Genomic DNA, 15368 nt, shown 5'->3' on the forward strand with positions numbered 1-15368 from the left:
CTTAAGGGGGGATGTATCTCGAATAAGGTCCACTGAACTTGGTGGGCCGGCAATTAAAATGGAACCCAACTCCGTGCGGCGGCCGGTTAAAGTAACGCGATCCCCTCCTCTTCGTCGTCGTCGCCCTCGCCCGGCAACACCAACCTCGCTATCGGCGTCGCCTTCTTCCCCCTCCTCTTAACCATCGCCTCCCCAATAGCGGAAGAAGAAGAAGTGGTAGAAGTTGGAATTGGGAGCCGACGACCGGGGACTCCTGCCTCCTGTAGAAATCCCTAACACACCTCCTTCTCCACCTTCGATCCGGTAATCGCTCGACCCTTCTCGGAAATCAATTTGCTCGTTTCTTTGCCCATATGTATTGGATTTTGGGGGTTTATAAGTAATCTGATTGTCTAGTGGCTTTTGCAAGTAATATCGATCGTCGAATCGTAATTAGACAGCCTGGTTTTTCTAAAAGATAACGCCTTTTGATTGTTTTGTTTGCGAAGGAAGAGGAATCCCTAGGTTATTGTAAGGAATAAATGGATATTGTGGTTGATTGAATCGGTAAGCCCGATTGAATCTGAGATTACATGGGACTTTGTGGTGATTGAGAAAGAGGGGATTTTGGGGATATATTTGCTTCTTTCAAGATATCTATTGGAAGATGGCCTTATGGATGGAAGGGTTTATTGGGATCTGCGGTGCGTGTTGAAAAAAAAGCTGCCTCTGGTGACTCGAAATGAGGAAACCTTTTGAAATGGAATTGGAAGTTTTAGTAGTATCAGGATTTTGCGTTTAATGAAATTTCCCTAGTCGGAACTCCTTTTTATTTCCGATGCAACTTTAGATCATGTAGGCCTATTTTGTCGATTATCCAGAGTTATCGTAGCTTGCTTTTGTTGGGGGGTGGTTTTAACACTGGAATGTGGCTTGTGATGATGAAGCTATTTTAGATGGAAAAATTGGTCTGCTAATTTGTCAAATTATTCTTCGGAACTCTTTTGTTTACTTCCCTTTGGTGGGTAAAATTTGAGTTGCTGTTTTTTGAATACTTATGCAAAACTCTATTATGCTTACTTCCTTTTGGTGGGATACATCCTTGATAGGTTCTGAATCCGCTTCATAAAGGCATGGAGAAGAAAGGTCTTTGACTGGAGTGGATAAAAGGTTTGTTGGCCTGAGGTTACCTGAACCATGACTCATCTAGCAGTAATAGATCAGGACTTAGGTGGTGATGCATCAGATTTTGAGGTGGATGGTGTCAAATGCGACAATCTCAATGAAAATGATGTCAGTGATGAAGAAATTGAATCAGAGGAGTTGACGAGAAGAATGTGGAAAGATAGAGTTAAACTTAAGCGAATCAAGGAACGTGAAAGGCTTGCCGCCCAGCAAGCAGCTTTGGAAACGTCTAAGCCAAAGCAACCATCTGAACAGGCTCTTAGAAAAAAGATGTCCAGAGCACAAGATGGGATTCTGAAGTACATGTTGAAGCTGATGGAGGTGTGTAATGTCCGTGGGTTTGTATATGGAATCATTCCTGAGAAGGGAAAGCCTGTAAGTGGTGCTTCAGACAATATAAGAGCTTGGTGGAAGGAGAAAGTGAAGTTTGATAAGAATGGGCCTTCTGCCATCGCTAAATATGAGGCAGAGAATTTTGCTGCCGATAAAGCACAGAACAGTGGAAGCAAAAATCAATGTAGCCTTGCGGATCTCCAAGATGCTACACTGGGATCTCTTCTGTCGTCATTGATGCAACACTGTGATCCCCCACAAAGAAAATTCCCACTGGAGAAGGGTGTTCCCCCGCCTTGGTGGCCTTCTGGAAAGGAAGACTGGTGGATAGGTTTGGGCTTACCCAAGGGTCAAGGCCCCCCATATAAGAAGCCACATGACCTGAAGAAGGTGTGGAAGGTTGGGGTACTAACAGGTGTGATAAAACACATGTCTCCCAATATTGGAAAGATCAAAACCCATGTACGAAAGTCGAAGTGCTTGCAGGATAAGATGAGTGCCAAAGAGAGTTCCATTTGGTTGGGAGTTTTGAATAGAGAAGAAATGATTGTCAATCAACTTAGCAGTGATAATGGGATGTCTGATGTAACTCAGGATAGTGGTCATAGGGAGCGTCGAGAGGACACAAACAGTTGTAGCGACGAATATGATGTTGATGGCCTTGAAGATGCTCGTGGATCGACTTCATGCAAAGATGATGCGAAAAATCTGCAGGTTGAGACGCTACCTTGTGCAGTGACTTCAAGGGAGGAAGGCCCAGCTGTAAATTCCAACCAACTTTGTCAAGGCAAGGAGCAAACAAGTGAACAGCCGAAGCAAAAAAGACCTCGTTTAAGTGTTGCATCTGCTGACAGGCAGACAGCTAAAACTCAGAATGAGCACATACCAAAGGAGACGAGAAACGCTATTCCAGATATGAACGACACAGACATGTCTTTGTTGGTTCATCACGCACCAAGTGTCAGCCATGAGACCCATATGAATCCGAATTCAAGGCACCAAGGAAGAGATCTCCAAAACCAAAACCTTGAACCACAATCTGCCATTAGCAACTTTGCAAGCATCCCTTCTATTAATGTTGCTGCAGGGAACATGTTTACTGATGACCAACCATTACAGTATCCAGAAGTTGGGAATAGTGAGTTGGAATTTGCTACCACAATTAACACAGGGTCCAACTATGGATTTTATAAGTCATCAGGGGGCTCTGGTATCTTGCAGGATAAGCAGCAATACCCTATGTTTGTTCCTGGTCATTCGGTAATGTCTGACGATAGCATAATTCCTGTGGGGAATAATTCTTATGACCATGTGACGACACCAAATGTGAATTCACATACAATCACTGGAGACATGCATCTATTCGTAGATGGATCATTTTACACTGAACCGGATAGGTTTGATGGCAGTTCCTTTGGATTGCCATTAGATTTAATTGGGATCAGCAGCCCAATACCTGATATTGGTGACATATTGCATGATGATGACATTATGGAGTATTTGGGAACATAATTTAGTAAAATTCTTGTCATTACATTTTCCTTTAGTCTTCTTCGCCTAGATTGCTAATGTATGTTCTTCTCTCTGACAGTCTATCTCACAAGATAAGGTCCCTAAACGTCTTGACAATGGTTGGTCTATTCACTTTCTTGTTCACGTAGGGAGAATGATTTATTGTAGGTGCCTACACAATTGGTAACATGCTTGATGTGACATTCTTTCTCATTGTTCTAGACATCACGATTCTTTTGAGTTATGATTGTCTGTCCACTCTTAGAATGAGGATTTAATCTGATGCTACACCGGAAGCACTTGAAGGTTACAAATGCTTCTCTTTTTGTGCCTGTCCGTGAGTTTTGTGTTTATCCTTCTAAATTTTAATTTAGCATGCTTATGTATCTTGGTACATAAGCATTTGTGTTATTTTGTCTTCCCCTTCTATCCTGAACATCACATGGTGGTTACGTGTTGGTTGATGATTAGCTAACGGTGTATTCTCCATTATTTGTCTCCCCCCAAAGGCATGTTTCGAGGCTTTTACAAGAGGGATTCGAAGAACGATGTCTAGTTCATCTAATATATCAAACTTATACCTCTTTGATCCATTGTTAATCTGGTGATATATTTAGTTTGTTTGACATGTTCGTTTGGGATTGCACAACCCCCCCCCCCCCGGCACCAGTATCTCTAGTGGAGGCGATTCCCATCTCCATGCCTTGGACAAAGATGAGGATCGAGCTTCTTGACCCATCATCTCAGGCGGAGGCAATCCTGATCTCCACGCCTTGGGTGGAGATAGGGGTTGGGCCTGACCTCCATGCCTCAAGCAAAGGCAGGAGTAACGCTTCCCGACCTCCATGCCTTGGGCAGAGGTGGGGGTCAGGCCTTCCCAACCTCCATGCCTTGGGCGAAGATAGGGGTCAGGCTTTTCGACATTCATGCCTCGAGTGAAGGTAGGGATCAGGCCTCCCAACCTCCATAGTGTGACGATGACCACAGGCGAGATGTCAAATTTCTCGACTTTCATGCCTCGGGCAAAGGAGCGTGTCGGGCTCCTCAACCTCCATAGTGCGACGATGGTCGTAGGCGAGGAGAGGATCGTTATTGGTAGTGGTCCATTGTTGACCTATGCCAAGGAGCCAAGATGACCTACCCCTCCTCTTATGCTTGTCATTGAGGTGGGCTGTGAAAGGAGCCAAGATGAGCTATAGGTGGTGTGGAGGTAGGTTCTTCCTTTTCTCATCCGTGAGGGACTCACCTAGAGCAATGGGGGCTGGTTTCTACGTAAGGTGCCCGCGTCCTTTTTCTTTCCTTCTTCTTCTTTCCTTTTTTTTCCTAAATAATTTACCAGTGAGCCTCGAGACCAATGTTCTGCATTGGGCAATGGCCTACCCACCTTGAGTAAAGGATGGGTCAACACTTGACCTCCATGCTTCAAAATTCTTTCTTCGTAACATTTTTACTCTCATGGCGATTGGGTTTTTCGGACTCACACGTCTCGGGCATATTCTGTCTTATGCCTTTCGTCATGACAAATTTCTTCTTACATGGGTCAGGTTTTTTCGATACACGCATCTCGTGCATATTTTGTTTTGTGCCTCCCGTCATGGTAGATTTATTCTTACGTGGGTCAGGTTTTTCTGACTCACATGTCTCAGGTACATTTTGTCTTATGCCTCCCGCTATGGTGGGTTTCTTCTTACACAGGTCAAGTTTTTTCAATACACGCCTCGTGCACATTTTGTTTTGTGCCTCCTACCATGGTGGGTTTCTTCTTACGAAGGTTAGGTTCTCCCGACTTATATGCCTCAAGTACATTTTGTCTTATACTTCTCGCCGTGACAGGTTTCTTCTTACGTGCGTTGGATTTTTTTGACACATGCACCTCGAGCACATTTTGTCTTGTGTCTCCTACTGTGGTGAGTTTTTTCTACACGGATCAGGTTTTCCCGACATGCATCTCAGGTACATTTTGTCTTGTGCCTCTCGGCATGATAAATTTCTTTTTATGTGGGTCTGATTTTCCCGACATATGCGTCTCGAGTATATTTTATCTTATACCTCTCGCTATGACATGTTTTTTCTTATGCATGTCGAGTTTTTTCGACACATGTACCTCGGACACATTTTATCTTGTGCATTCTATCATGACGGGTTTCTTCTTATATAAGTCAAATTTTCTCGACTTAGGCACATCGGACATATTTTGTTTTGTGCCACCAACCGTGGTAGTTTTCTTCTTACGCTTGTTAGGTTTTCCCGACAGGTGTCCGAGGCACATTTTGTTTTATACCTCCCATTGTGACGGATTTTTTTCTTACACAGATCTGATTTTCCCAATACACACGCCTCAGACACATTTTATCTTATGCCTCCTACTATGGTGGGTTTCTTCTTACATGGGTCGAGTTTTCCTAACACGTGTCTTGAGAATATTTTGTCTTGTGCCATCATCGTAGTGGATTTCTCCTTATGTGGGTCGTGTTTTTTCAACTCACACGCCTCGAGCTGGGGAGGCGATTTATATCTTGCCTTTTAAGGTTTTGGTCTTTACTAAGTCATCGAGTTTACCTACTATACTCACTCCTTCTTGCATCGTCGGGCTTATCTGCCTGACTCGTCTTTATCTCAATATGTCAAGGTATCATTTTGGATGTAGAGGCTCAACCAAATTGATGTAGTCTTTTCAAGTAATGAAACTTTCTTTCCTCAACTTGTTATACCTACACCTGTATATGTATATGTATATGTATATGCATATGCATATGTATATGTATATGTATATGTATATGTATATGCATATGCATATGCATATGTATATGCATATATATATATATATATATGTATGTATACATATATATGTATGTATATATATATATATGTATGTATGTATGTATATATATATGTATATATGTATGTATATATATATATATATGTATATATGTATATATATATATATATATATATATATATATATGTATATATGTATATATATATATATATATATTTAAATATATACATATATACATGTATATGTACATGTATATATATGTATAAATGTATGTATATATATGTGTATATATATATATACATATATATATACATATATACAAGGTGGGTTCACTAATGATGACGTCAATTTGTCTCTCTACCGACCAATGAGGTCGGCATTAGGGTTCTTAGAATTTTCGGACGAACCGCTCGAGGTGTCCCTAACATATGAGTTATTTAATTTGTTCTTCCAAGTCATGATAATCCTTTGTGTCGTGGCCATAATCCTAGTGGAACCGATAGTATTCGAACCTTCAAATAGAGTCTTTATTGAGTGAGGGTCTTTTAAGAGCTCATTCTATTTTATCTATAGAAAAACTTCAATTCTAGACATATTTAGGGGTGGTCAGCTCGAGTCTTGGGGACTCGGGTTATTTGTTCCTCCTTTGCCACGATGACCTCGGGGTCAAGGCGGATTGTGGTTGTTTCTACTTCAGTCTATTGCGTGACTCCTCGCGCTTAGTCGAGATCATCGCCTCGATGGCAATGTAATAATTGGCTCTCTAGAGTACTTCTGGTACCGTCACCGATGGCCTCTCTTCCAATGATCAGAAGAGACAAAAGGGCGCGAATCTCATCATAAAGACTTGAATTATGAATGATGGATTAGCATCTTTCACACCTCGGATTTCATTAGTGAATCGAGCGAAAAAGTCTGGAAGCGCTTCATTCTCCCCTTACTTTAGTCCAAGAAGTATTGTCTTTGATGATCTTGAGTACACGTTCTTGAGGAAGTGAAATTCAAACTCCTTCACAAGCTAAGCAAAAGAATTGATGAAAAGCAACTTCAAGTAGGTGTACCATTCTCGTGTTGGGCTTCTTAATATGATCAGAAAGGTGCGGTACATCAAAGCATCAGAAGTGACATATAATGACATTTAGGTCTGAAAAGCTGTAATATGCTCTATTGGGTTGGCACTACCATCGAATGCCTCCAATGACAGGAGGCGGAAGTTTGCTGAAATTGGTTCTTCTTGGATTTTCTAGGTGAATGGCGATCGACCCGAGGTGGAGTTGACCAACGCTTCTTCCTAGGATTGTTGAAACTCTCATCGCATCTCCTCCAAGCATCGATCCATCTATCGTAGTTGGATCTACAAGGAATCATCTATCGAATCTGCCAACTGGATCTCGGATTTAGGTAGAATAGAGTGATGGTGTGGTCCACTGAATTTCACGGTTGGGGAGCCAAGTGCCCTTTAGACCTACGGTTCAATGAGCCTTGGGTGCTATTGGGATGTTGACACCACCTTGAGTGGGGGAAACTCGATGGGTGTCGACGTCGGTGGTGGTTGAGCTGTTAGCATCACCTATTGGCCTAATTGGGACAAAAGTGGAGCGATGACCTGTATCATGTATGTTAGCATTTGCACTTGCTAGATGAGATTTCAAAACACCTCGACAAGGACAAGCAGGTGGCTAGAGGTCGCCCCAAGGGGTGAGAAACATGAGTCATTGAACAAATGCTAGTATCACATCGGCGTTTGCGTCGAGATGGATGCATCCACATATACATATAAAAGGGTACTATTACCCCCTTTAGTAAAAGTATTATGGGTCAATGACAAAGCCTCTTTACTTGAGTATTCGTTGAGAGGGTTGGTGGGTGGATGTTCCTGCAACATCGAGCCCTCGTAGCACCAAAAATATTAGGAAAGAAGTCATTAATGTCTGAAGACTGTGGTCAAGAAATGTTTCCTAAATCGATCTCTCCAACACCCAAATTAGTAACCTAAGGTGTATGAGTATGAATGCGAGTGGTTAAGAAAGGTCCTGCTCCCCTTCTTTGTGTTAAAGGTAAACTTTTATACCTAATCATAAAAGGGTAAATTATTTCATAAAATATTTTGTAGGGAGATAGTCTCGAACCATCTCTAACCGTCTTTCCTTATCTCTTTTTCATGTGAACGAAAAGGGTAGAAGGAAAAATTCATAATTATCTGTCTTGGGCCATTGTCCACGTGGACAGATGGGTAGAGGGTAACTTTCGTCGGATACCGATAATATACTCCCCATAAAATGATTAGGAGTACTTGACTTTCATTTATTTTGTTTCTCCTCCGTCTCAGCTTCACTTTTCCTCCCTTTCTTACGTTGACATGGATGAGATCTACGTCGGTTTGAGCATCGATATCATTTCGGCACATGAAATTATATTCCTTGTCTCAAAATAAATTTTGCATCGGAAATCCAACTTGTTGGGAACTTGGTTTTCTTCTTCAAGATAAAAAAAACAACAAGTATACGGAATAAACGAGTAATTAGAATTCCAAGCCATGGAGCAGACGCGTTAAACTTGCAACATGTACTAGTGATTACAATGTTCAGCATCAAAGAAATTTACAAGGAGACAACTTCGAAGGACACACGAATGGTATGCACAGAGAAAGCAGTTCTAGTTCTGTAGCTGTGTCATCATCATCTGCACGCTTTCTGATTCGCGCGATCGCTCTCAAGTCAGCGTCTTTCTCGTCGAGGGGAGTGGGTGAGATGCGCTCGCCTGCGGTCTCCATCTATCTCCCATCAAGTTCTACCTCACAAACTTAGATGACCTAATAATATGTTGTATGGGACATTGCTGAAAGATATGTTATTGATGTACCTAATCCATTTATCTCTTGCCACGCAAAGGGCAGAAAGCTTCCCTTTCCTACTCCATTAATATCTTTCTCTAAATAATCAACACAGTAGAACTGCCTTGATGTTGATCGCAGGCTCGGATAGATAAATTAATGGAAGTTTATTATGTTTGTGTTGTAATTGTCAGACATCCTCCTCCCTTTTTGTTACCCGTCAGTCGAAACCCACACACAACAATAATGTGGAGTGGTTGATAAGATCCTTGACATGTTGTGCCATCTTACTAAAATATTTATACACATATATCTTTGTATTTGCGTGGTCAATTTTGCAAGCCATGTCAAAATGTGTTGTTTACCTAACAATATTGGATAGTTGATTCTATATGTTAACAACTTGATGTCACGGACCAAGAGTCGGTACTGACTCGATCTTATCCCGAAAGCACGAAATCATCTATATGAGTCCTCTCGAGGGAGAGACGGAGTGGTTGAGACTGAGCAAGGACTGGCGAGGGTGATTTTGAAGTTATCCCAAGGTGAAGCTAGAGTAGATTTGATCTTCGTCGGGACCCTACACAACAAGTCGATATCGGAAGGAATTCTCGACCCGACCTCTCTGATGCTTAAATTAGTTAATGAAAAATCGGTTCTATATCTAGTGTGAATTTTTTTTAGGATCGTCCTCTCTTCAGGAATCAGGGATCGATTTTTATACCTGCAGAGTCGACAGGAGAAAACTACGGTTGCAAGGGCTGCCTGTACCTCTTGCCACACATTCATGTGGGTGGCCAACGTATACAACCCCTTACAATGTGGGTTAACCTATTCAAACTTTTATGGTATGATGTCGATCTATACTGTCTCATGTAGCGTGGGACTAGCAAGAGACGACCGAGAGAGTGTCGATCGTCAACCCAACCCTCTTTCACACACAAATAGACCACACTGTCCTCTATGTTAGCTCTTTGATAGTTGTCAACCGTCACTGTAGTAATAATAAATGAATCTTGGGGATTTAGGAAACTATTTTTACTGTCGTTGGTGTCAAATCTAATTGTCAACTGTGATATGTCAACGTTACAATATGTCAACGTTACCATTTAATGTAAGTGCCGAACGCAGTTAAGTTATCACATATCAGACACTATTTGCAGAGTCAGGTGTAGCGTACGTGTGTGACACTCATTCATGCAAGACAGGAGTCCGACAACGAGGTCAGTGCTCGTCACATTCCATCATCTGAGTTGGTCGACGTCGGTTTACCAAGGATTAAATGTATGGAATCTCATTGGCTGAATCCTACTTTTAAAATATTATTAATTTATCAAAAATTAAGAATTCAAAATTTGTAACCGACTCAATTTGCGTTTAAACTTTGAAAAATATTTTTATGAATATTTCATAATAGAAATGATTCGATAACTAACTTAAGTTATCTTTTAGACTCGTATGCACGTAGACAAGAGGGTGGGTGTTGACTTTTATGTGATATTGACGTAACGAAGGGTGACTACCTGATTTTATATTTCTTATCGAGTTTTAACTTTGAGATTCAAAATGATATTCGATATATTTTTATTTATATCTAAAATATACATTTAACTAGACATATTTACTAAGGGTCGCGAGTTGAAAATATCATTTAGAGATATTAGTTAGTTTCCCGATAAAGATTTAACCATTAATAATAAAATCTTGTGATCAAACTCTGTTTTTATCACTTTTTTTTCCTAAAAAAAATTGCGCAATAATCATTCACATGTATTTGGTAATGTTGGTTGGTATTAGGTGGTGTTGTGGCATAAAGTCGGAATATGTGATGTTGACTAAAATATAAAATAATGGTCATTATTGAATAAAAGAATTTTTTTACTAATAATAATAGGAAGAAATTTTATACCATAAAAGTAAGTCTCATCATAGGGTGACCGTTACAATAAGATTACACGGCCTTGAAATTACTGCAACGATTATAACGGTTACGATCCCTTCCGTTAATGAGATTATAACAGCCGTTATTTTCAGCGAAATAGCGGGATCGAGTCACCGCGAAAACCGTCTCACGTCGCCGTTCTCCGGTTGGGCTAGAGCGGTCAATTTACCGCCCCGATGGAAGTCTTGGTGTTTCAGTGGTAGGAATCGCGGTAAGTAGTTTTATGATTGCGAGGAGAAGAGAGAGAAAGAGAGAGAGAGAGAGAGAGAGAGAGAGAGAGGGGGGGGGAAGAAAAGTTGGCTTTTCTGTACCATTTGGAGTGCAGAGAGATCACCAACGAGTAAAGAACGAAGTCGGTTTCGCCATTAATGGGCTGTTTTGGCCGAAGTGGGGGTGGGGGGAGATAGAGAGAGAAGAAGAGACCTGAAAAGGGAGGCTAGCTCGGATTTTGATGGCAAGCAACGGGAGCTCCAGCTTAGGGCGGCAGCAACAGCAGCAGCAACAGATCTCCTTTGCCATGATTCATCCTTCACCTTCTTCTTCCTCCTCCATTCATGCGAGCTTCATGTAACACTCATCTCGCCGGAGCTGAACCCCTGGCGTGTCTCAAAAATTCTTCTTTTCTTCTGTTTTGTGTGCTTTGATGATGAGAGAAGAGTTGTTTGTTTCCAAACGTGATCAAGAGGAAAGGGAATGCATGATTTCGGTCTCTGAAATTTCGTACTTTAGGATTCTATTTCATGTGAATCAAGTAAAAGAAAGCCAAATTTATGCTTAGAATCGTTTACTTCTATGAAAAAAAACATGTTCTTTAATGGTGTAGGAATATCTCAAGCCACAAAAGTCTTGATTTTGGCAAGAAATTTAAGGTTTTGATGTATAAACATCTAAAAGTTCTTCATGATCGTCTTATAGCTGATGTACGCTTTATGCATAGCTGAATTGTCATAAACCAAAGTTCAACTAAATCTAAGTTTTCGAGTTCTTCCAAGTAAAACTCAACTAAGTTAGCTTAATTTTCATCTCAGAAATAATACTGCTGTGAATTAGTTGCTTTTGCTTACCAGAAACTCTGTACTGATATGATACAGTAGAAACAAGGAGTCTGGATCTTATGACTTGGGAGAGCTGGATCAGGCTCTATTCATGTTCTTAGATGGGCAGGATCGCTCAACCTCAGCTCAAGAACAAAAACGTGAGTCTCTCTTCTGGTTAACCTTCACTTCTTCGTAGTTCGATTTGACATCGGCTGCTTCTCCTGGATATCAGATCAGGAAGTATTAGGATGAAGAAGTGGAATCCGATAGCTATTGAGATTGCTTGCTGAAGAGCTTTTTTGGGTCATGAGAACATCATGGCCAACAGACTTTGTTCGTACTTTGTATTTGACCAGATTTTGGCTGATAAGACCATAAATCTAATACCTAATATTCTGAAAAATAAGCATATGAGAGTATGTTTTCTGATTACTTTTCATTTGTTAGAGTTTCTTCTTCTTCTTTGTGATATGTACTGTAAGGGGTAGAAATCGGTTTGTGTTTATCTCTCTCTCTCTCTCTCTCTCTCTCTCTCTCTCTCTATCACACACACACACACACACACACGCAGAGATACACAACACACAAACACAATCTCCTGTGAGTCTGTCTCTCTGAAATAGTTTCATGTTTCTGCCATGATCATGTCTGCGGAAGCAAAAGGTGGTCCCTTGATTCCCTAAGAGGAACTATTCTCCATTTAGTGTTCTGCTGGGATGATTTAAGGTGCACCTCGAGGGAATTTAATGCTTGCAAGACTTCATGTATGCAGAGACGTTGAACATTTTCCCTTCTCGGCCCATGCATGTAGATCCAAGGACAAAGGTACCTGGAATGAGAACTCAGCTTCTGTTGCTCTTCATCTTCTTTTGATATTACTGGCAGTACATATGACATTTACTACTCATAGGGTGGAATCAGCTTGGCTTCTCCAGCTAGTAGTGGTGGTTCTAAGCCGTCGGAACAAGCCATGGATTTGGGCAACGCTGAGAGTTATCTCCCAGCTTTGCCTGAGCATGGCGAGGATACCAAAGCAGCCATCCTCAAGGTGAACCTTCTCTCTCTCTCTCTCTCTCTCTCTCTCTCACTCACTCTCTATTTAGGCTTTTTTACTTGTTATTTACTTCCGGCTTCAGAAAGAAGGGAACAGAAAGGGCATATCTGGTTCAGATCATCGAAGGCTCAAGACACTGGACCCTAAGGTGTGCTAGTGTGAAGCTCTCCCTCTAAAGTACTTTGTTTTGTAGGAGGAGGAGAACTCTCTAACAATATGGTTCATTTATTTGGGAGCAGACATTGAGAAGGCTTGCTCAGAACAGGGAAGCAGCCAGGAAAAGCAGGCTTAGGAAAAAGGTCAGTCAGATAATGAAGAACATAGAAGATGATGAGCAGAAAGAACAGAATATTCCACCTAAAACCTGACTCATGTATTTGCGGCTTAATTCTTCTCACTCTACAGGCTTATATACAACAATTAGAGAGCAGCAGGATTAAGCTTTCTCAGCTTGAACAAGAGCTTCAAAAGGCAAGAGCACAGGTACCCATTAATCTTACATATTTGAACTCATTTAACTCATCTTACGATTCCCCTCAATCAAACTATCATGCTTCTTGAAGGGTATATTATTTGGTGGTGGAGCAGCTCTTGTGGACACAGGTGTCGGTGGGTTCAACTCAGGTACCATCATTCTACAGTGAGCTGACATGAGTACTGTGCAGTTCACCAATGAAGCATGTCGGTGTTTGGAAGCTTATTGCTGACGAAATATGGGTTACATTTAGATGAGGCCACGTTCGACATGGAGTACGCGAGGTGGGTGGAGGAGCACCACAGGCTCATGTGCGAGCTCCGCAGAGCGGTGCAAGAACAGTCGCCGGAGACCGAGCTGCGGATGTTGGTGGACATCTGCCTCGCGCATTATGATCAGATGATGCATCTCAAGGGTGCGGTCATCAAGTCGGACGTCTTCCACCTCATCTCCGGCATGTGGATGACCCCTGCCGAGCGCTGCTTCATGTGGATGGGTGGCTTCCGCCCCTCCGAGCTCATTAAGGTCCCTTTCACTGCTCATCCAACACCTTCAACATATCTCTTTCTTGCATGCATCTCCGTACACCTGGGATTAAACACCAACATTAGTACCATATAGCATTTGCAGGACAATTTAATGCTCGGCAGCAAACTCTGATTCTCCGGTAACGATACAGTTGCCATGATAAATAGACCTAACAAAAACCTCATGCAAGTATAAATAATAAAGGTTTAAACAGGCAGTTCTGACATGAGCATAGTTTCTTTGAGGATCGATATCACCAAATGGTGAATATTATCATTTGAATAATAATCTCTCCAAGCCAGAAAGGCTGTGCAGTAGCCATTTGTTTAAGGATGTATCAACCACTGCGCTTGGAAAGTAATTGGCCAAGAGCTAGGCTTATTAACATATATGTACACAAAGTTCTCGTATGCCATAGGAAGATGATGGATTTGGTGCCTTATGATCAGCAGGGCATGAGCTCACAGGATGTGTTCTAGTGGAAGGGTTGAGTACTATCTTTGGATCAATTTCCAAAAGCTTTTGTGTGTATTTTGATGCACATCTAAATTTCAACTCGGACAATATACATTGTTCTTGAGGTATATATGCTGAGTAATAACATTCAAATATGATGTTTAGGATAACTAAGCAGCTCACATGGAAAGGTTCAAACTTCTTAAAGCATCATCATAGTTCTACTTGTGCTGATACGCATTATGCTTGTTTAGATGCTTTTGAGACACATCGAGCCATTGACAGAGCAGCAGATATTGGGAGTGTGTGGAATGCAGCAGTCGACGCAGGAGACCGAGGAAGCACTGAGCCAAGGGCTCGAAGCCCTCAACAAATCTCTCTCGGACACCATTGCCTCCGACGAACTGAGCTACACATCCAACATGGCCAACTACATGGGGCAGATGACCGTCGCCATGAACAAGCTCACCACCTTAGAAAGCTTCGTCCGAGAAGTAAGCTTACGATCCATATAACATCTTGTTTTGTGTTTCGACTTGGGGTGCAGCAAGTTCGCCTAGGAAACCTACATGCGAAGGACATAGATACCTTGTGAGCTAAAAACATAAGGTAGGATACGGTGCCTAACTACAATGCGATGAATGCTTGCAGGCAGATCATCTGAGGCAGCAAGCACTTCACCGGCTTTACCAGATCTTGACGACGCGGCAGATGGCGCGATGCCTGTTAGCCATTGCCGAGTACTTTCACCGGCTCCGTTCACTGAGCTCCCTTTGGCTCTCTCGACCGAGACTTCAGTGATCGAACGCAACCAGGCATTGCATGCATGCAGATGAGGACGAGAGTGGCCTCAAATGTGTATTACTTATTTGTGTACGACTACCGTCTCTTAGCACTGAAAGAGTTGAGGGATGATGTGATTTATCCGGAACTCATCTCGAGATGTATACACAAACAATGACTCCATGCATAAACACGCTGTTTAAGGAAACATGGTTTAGGATTCACGTTCTCTACAAATATTTAGCCAATATTGCAGACATTTTCCTTTCATCCACTGTCATTTCTTTTTCCAAATGCTAAATTAAATAATTTAATTTGATAATAAGGTGGAATAAGATAAAAAATTATAAATACTTCTGCAGGACCATGGGATCCTTCGGCCTGGCCCAGAGATCGATCAGGCACCATGCGAATCTTAACAAGAAACAACGGCCAGTTGATCCCCATCAACTAATACGAGGGTTTTGCAATC

At 41.7% G+C, this 15368-nt stretch overlaps 2 protein-coding genes across 2 annotated transcripts; both read left to right on the top strand.

Annotated features, from left to right (window-relative positions):
* The first annotated feature begins 14 nt into the window (after window positions 1-14).
* Window positions 15-3043, top strand: LOC135623738 (ETHYLENE INSENSITIVE 3-like 3 protein). Its single transcript, XM_065126994.1, has 2 exons — window positions 15-303; window positions 1089-3043. The coding sequence occupies exon 2, from the start codon at window positions 1177-1179 to the stop codon at window positions 3007-3009; it is 1833 nt and encodes a 610-aa protein (XP_064983066.1). The 5' UTR covers window positions 15-303; window positions 1089-1176; the 3' UTR covers window positions 3010-3043.
* Window positions 3044-10816: 7773 nt separating this feature from the next.
* Window positions 10817-15106, top strand: LOC103999218 (bZIP transcription factor TGA10). Its single transcript, XM_009420894.3, has 11 exons — window positions 10817-11130; window positions 11655-11758; window positions 12373-12425; window positions 12511-12648; window positions 12737-12802; window positions 12894-12953; window positions 13060-13137; window positions 13218-13278; window positions 13383-13654; window positions 14368-14607; window positions 14765-15106. The coding sequence occupies exons 1-11, from the start codon at window positions 11015-11017 to the stop codon at window positions 14912-14914; spliced, it is 1338 nt and encodes a 445-aa protein (XP_009419169.2). The 5' UTR covers window positions 10817-11014; the 3' UTR covers window positions 14915-15106.
* The last annotated feature ends 262 nt before the right edge of the window (window positions 15107-15368 follow it).

This window comes from Musa acuminata, chromosome BXJ2-9, assembly GCF_036884655.1.
Source record: "Musa acuminata AAA Group cultivar baxijiao chromosome BXJ2-9, Cavendish_Baxijiao_AAA, whole genome shotgun sequence".
NCBI classification, from domain to species: domain Eukaryota; kingdom Viridiplantae; phylum Streptophyta; class Magnoliopsida; order Zingiberales; family Musaceae; genus Musa; species Musa acuminata.